Source organism: Alosa sapidissima, chromosome 5 (genome assembly GCF_018492685.1).
Source record: "Alosa sapidissima isolate fAloSap1 chromosome 5, fAloSap1.pri, whole genome shotgun sequence".
Classification (NCBI taxonomy): domain Eukaryota; kingdom Metazoa; phylum Chordata; class Actinopteri; order Clupeiformes; family Clupeidae; genus Alosa; species Alosa sapidissima.
The window spans coordinates 6,478,731-6,484,457 of record NC_055961.1 but is presented as its reverse complement, the minus strand read 5'-3'; the positions used below and the strand labels follow the sequence as shown (position 1 = coordinate 6,484,457).

The 5,727-nt window shown below is 41.9% G+C and overlaps 1 protein-coding gene across 1 annotated transcript; it reads left to right on the top strand.

The window, feature by feature from the left end:
* Positions 1–3,407: 3,407 nt before the first annotated feature.
* Positions 3,408–5,335, top strand: LOC121709228 (odorant receptor 131-2-like). Its single transcript, XM_042092450.1, has one exon. It carries the CDS (start codon positions 3,617–3,619, stop codon positions 4,583–4,585), a length of 969 nt encoding a protein of 322 aa, XP_041948384.1. The 5' UTR covers positions 3,408–3,616; the 3' UTR covers positions 4,586–5,335.
* Positions 5,336–5,727: the final 392 nt, after the last annotated feature.

Below are 5,727 nucleotides of genomic sequence, written 5' to 3'. Positions count from 1 at the left end.
CTTCCGCCCCACACAGCGATACAGCTGGAGAGGATGCTCTCGATGGTGCCTCGGTAGAATGTGGTCATGATGGCTGGTGGAGCACTTGCTCGCCTGAGTTTCCGCAGGAAGTACAGGCGGCGCTGAGCTCTCTTCGCCAGTGATGCAGTGTTGGTGGTCCAGGAGAGGTCTTCACTGATGTGCACCCCCAGGAATTTGGTGCTGCTCGCTCTCTCCACCACAGCACCGTCGATGGTCAGTGGCAGGTGTTGGGTGTGACCTCTCCGGAAGTCAACAACAATCTCTTTGGTCTTGCTGACGTTCAGCAGGAGGTTGTTGTCCCTGCACCACGTGGTCAGATGGTCGACCTCCAACCTGTATTGAGTCTCGTCGCCCTTGGTGATGAGACCCACCAGAGTTGTGTCGTCAGCAAATTTCACTATGTGATTGTTGCTGTAGGTTGCAGTGCAGTCATGCGTCAGCAGGGTGAAGAGCAGCGGACTGAGCACGCAGCCTTGGGGGGCCCCTGTGCTCAGTGTGATGCTGCTTGAGGTATTGTTGCCAACACGTACTACTTGGGGCCTCTGACAGAGGAAGTCCAGTAGCCAGTTGCAGAGGTAGGTACTGAGTCCCAGTTTGTCAAGTTTGCAGATGAGTTGTTGTGGTATTATGGTGTTGAATGCAGAACTGAAGTCTATAAACAGCAATCTCACATATGAGTCTCTTTTTTCCAGGTGGGTGAGGGCTGGGTGGAGGGCAGAGCAGATTGGATCCTCTGTAGACCGCTTGGCTCGGTATGCAAACTGGAAGGGGTCCAGGGTGGGGGGGAGAATGGCTTTGATATGTGACATGACAAGCCGCTCAAAGCACTTCATGATGATTGGTGTCAGTGCCACAGGGCGGTAGTCATTGAAGCAGGATGGAGCAGTTTTCTTCGGCACAGGTATGATGGTGGCAGCTTTGAAACATGATGGGACGATGGCTTGCTTCAGGGAAGTGTTAAAGATGTCTGTGAAGACATCCTTAAGCTCCCCTGCACAGTCCTTCAGCGCACGACCTGGGATGTTGTCTGGACCTGTTGCCTTACGGGTGTTGATAGCAGCAAGTGTCCTCTTCATGCTGTCGGCAGAGAGGCACAGGGGCTGCTCATGTAGAGGGGGATGGGTCTTCTGTGGGCAGGTGCTGTTTTGTGCTTCAAAGCGAGCAAAGAAGCGGTTCAGGTTGTTGAGCAGAGGGATGTTGCTCTCACAGCTCTGTGGCGCGGGCTTGTAGTCCGTGAGGGCCTGAATGCCCTGCCATAGGCTTTGTGCGTTCCTGCTGTCTTTGAAGTGGGTGGTTATCTTGTGAGTGTATTCCTTTTTTGCTTCCTTGATGCTTCCTTTGATGTTTAATGGCGAGTTCAAATGTTCACTTGAAGATACATACTGAAGATCCCTGGATTTTTATGTCTGGATTCCTGCTGTGCTTCCTCCTGGTTTGTGGATTAAATAAATATTATATTTTTGTATGGAACTGCTGTCTCCTGCCTTTCCTCAACACCACCTAATCCAGTGGTGTACCTCCCTAAACGTGGGGTGGTCGCCTAGGTCCCTCACAATGCCATTATTGAAAAGCCAAAGCCCTATGATGATCAACAAGGATGGCAAACAACAAAGGATGGGCTATTGCAACCAGTATGGTCACTTGGGCCAGTTTTGCCTCCCTCAATGGCTGATTTATTGGAAACAGGCTGGTCTAGTGACAGTGAAGATGAGGACGATGCAGTACTGTAGATTATGTAGATATGTTATAATACCTTGATGATTAGTGGAAATGTGTTAAGTCAAGGAATGCCTCACTTAAGGGAAGAGGAGAGATAGACTTCTCTGCATAGTCTGTCTGCCTCTTCATCCCCTCCATGTTTGGTACTGTCTGTCCACTAGCCACTTGTACCACTGTCTTTATACCTCACTGTTTGCGTGCTATATTAGCACATTAGCACATATGCATAACCCCCCCCCCCCCCCTCCATGCCACAGCCGAACTGTGGCCACACTTATACATTTTCTTAAATAGTTAAATATATAGATATATAGACTTTACTTTACTTTATTTCTGCATTGTTGCACTGTTGACTTACTCATTTGCACTATCACCATGACCACTATCACCATTGCACTACCACCATGACACTCATTCACACAGAGCACCTTAGAGCATCTTACCATACCTTACTATGCACAGAGAATCACAGGCTCAGTCCCTGCCTCAGTCATTGCAAGCGCCTCTGATTTATTAATCACCACTATGTGGATACTGTTTTTAGAATTGATTTAGATTAAGTGTTAGTATAATTTGTATTTTTGTCATTTGTATTTTAGTATATTTTTATATATTGTATTAAGTGTTAGTATAATTTGTATTTTAGTATATTTAGCATATTCTTTATCTTCTACTGTCCTTACTGCTTAGTTGTGTTTTTATATTATATAATTTAATTACTCTTTCTGCTGTTAAAGAATGTGTTTGTGTTGTATGTATGCTGCTGAGACCTTGAATTTCCCCTGGGGATCAATAAAGTATCTATCTATCTATCTATCTAGATTCAGTCACAAATACTTGCATTGACAATGATATTTGGATTTTTTTTATAAAACTATACAGAGTTTCCTGTTCGGATTTGTAGAAATTTATTTTATTTTTTTAGATAATTTAGGCCTTAAAGTTGTCAAAATGTGTTTCTATCAATACATTCACCCTTCTAATCAATTCCCCATGTTGTATTTATATGAAAAAGTGGTCTCATTTGTCTTTATATCATGTCTGGTTGAAAAGTTATATCAATGGTTAAATTTCTTAATTGTAATTCTCGCTATTGCACAGGTTCTAAAAACAGCTCTGAAAAACAGTCATGGGACAATTTGATCAATTAAAGGAAAACGTGCTCACAAATTATCACGACCAGAAAAAATATCACTTAAAGTGAGCTCTCCCGGGTTTCGTAAAAAAACTACTGTGTTGTTTTAAATATTTAAGTTTTTAACTTATTAAGGTTTTTTCTCTGCCCATGTAGGCCCAACATCTTGGTTTCTATTGAATCACAGCCACCCGTTCAATCTGAAAAGGGGTGTGTTTGCCAAAGTGATGTGGCGTTGTCCTGGTCTATAAAAGGGACACAGTAGCCGTCACCAGGTGGTTTGTATGATGTGTGGACTTCTCCTCTTTCTCAGGCTTGTGGCGACAGCAGGGAATTTCACCGTTGTTACTGTAAGCCCTTTTGATTTCTTGTCTTATTTTTTCTCCACAGTATCAGTGTTTCATGTGGTGGCTTTTAATATTTCAGCTTAATCCATATGTTATTCTTAATGCTGTTTTCTACTTTGTACTGCATTCTACTTTTTTTCTAATTTGTTCTACTGTTGTATCAAAATGTATGCATAATGCAATGTCTCTGTTTCTCCTCTCGGTATAGGGATTACACTGTAAGGTATACGAGCAGGAAAGAGAACTTGAAAAACTGAGAATATATTATTTACAAAAGATCTTTCTCTGTATCTCTCCCAACCACACCACTTGTCACTAAGATGTTATAAAATGTTAATCATGTCTATTTGAGATCAATTTTATCTACGTGGTATAGATTCTGTTTGTATAGCACATGATGGCCATGACTAACCAGTCCAGTGAAGGCACTGCCCTGGTGCATCAGCAGATGTTTAAGGTGGAACTGAATGAGGGGCCGTTGTCTAAACTGGTTGTGGCCATTCTCATGTCCCTGCTTTTCACCTGCATCAACAGCATCATGTTTCACACTCTCATGAGTAAGCCTGTGTTTAGAGAGCTGCCTCGCTATATTCTCTTTGCCCACATGCTTTGTAACGACACAGCTCAGTTACTGGTCTCTCTGTTGCTCTATGTTTTGACTATGAATTTACAGCTGATTCCGAAGGCTGTATGTGCGCTTATCATACTTGTGACAGTGACAACTTTCCGCAATGCTGCATTGAATCTGGCTGTGATGTCGCTTGAGCGCTATGTGGCTATTTGTTTTCCACTAAGACACAGTGAGATGGTGACCCAGAGAACGGCAGGCATTTCTATTGTGTTTATCTGGCTCTTCAGTTTAATAAATTTTGCGATAGATATTATTTATGCACTGATAATCGATCCATCGTCTTTTAAAGATCCCATGTTCTGTACTCGAGAGAGGTTGTTTTTGTCATCATGGCAAAATGATGTGTTTCAGGGCTTCAATTATTTTTTCTTTGTGACTGTTACAGCCATTTTATTTTTCACCTACATTAATGTTGTAGTTGCAGCTCGATCTGCTTCAGCTGAAAAAGAATCTGCTAAGAAGGCTCATAAGACCATACTGCTTCACCTTGTTCAGTTAGTTCTCTGTGTTAACACATTTATTTATGGAACCGTAGAAAGAGCCCTTGCCATGACCAGCAGCAGTCGTCTGTTCATGGACCTGCGCTACCTGAACTTTCTCTTTGTTCTCATTCTGCCTCGGTGCCTGAGCCCCCTGATCTATGGCCTGAGAGACGATGTTGTTAGGCTCTTATTCCTCTACTATGCCAGGTGTGGAACCCAAAAGGTCAAGCCCTCTGTAACTGCACACTAGAACAGTGTTTCTCAACTGTTTGGACGTTCTGAAAGGATCGTGGAAGGAGTTCCGATTAAACAAAACAAAACAAAAATCCTAGCCCCCAGCTCTAACATTAAGATATGTCTGACCCTGGTTCTGCACATGATTAGCAACATTAGTCATTCAACCAATCAAAGCCTATCAGATATTTTAATTTCAAATGTATCAACATATCCAACGTCACTATGACAATGAGTGAGCTGTGCATGCTACACTGATCTCTCGCACAGATCTACTGCTTGTGTAATAAGCTACGATGGATACATTTCTTAGGAATACTGTTAAATCTCCCTGTACACCAAGTATCAGCTCAGGAAGAAAAATACAAATGGACGTACGACCCGGGTTTTCATAAATATGGATTTACTTCCACAGCCAAACTTGATGAATGACCGCTGTTTATTTGCTATTGGGTAGCGAGTTTGTATGTTAAACTTTGGGTTGCGGAGCAAAACAGGTTGGGAACCACTGCACTAGGAGACCGGATAGAGGACAACAGAGACAGACCTCATTCTTCTATCATCACTTTAAAAATGTTACCAGTACTTGATAAAGTTGGTGTGAACATGTTTAAATGAAATGTTTATCATATTGCAGCATATTTCTATTGGGTGAAATATTGTGTTAAGTTGTACATCTGGCGGTATAACTCCCAAAAGGTCAAACACCCTGTAACGGCACATTAATGAAAAATATGTGATTGAATACAGACATGTTAACCATCATGTATGAGTTTGTGAATATGATACCAAACATCAGAAACATGTTCAAGACTGCACCTTCATCCTACTCCACTTTTTACTCTTATGACATGCAATTCTAATGGCAGAGAAAGGAATTTTGGATTCGGGAATCTGGTCTTAATTCTATAATGTTAAAGCAGTATTTTATACACTAATTTATTCTGGTTTATAAAACATTGTCTGTTAAAATGTGTAATGTGATCATAATGTGACTGCAGAAAAGGTTAATGCTATGGGTTTTTATTCAGAAAGCACTCTAGAGCTCCGAAGAACAAATACTTTTCGTTCATAATTTTCAGCTAAATTAATTTATTCATTAATTTCAGCAGGAAGGTGTTGGTAGGGACTGGTTACTGGATAGCGACTGTACCCACA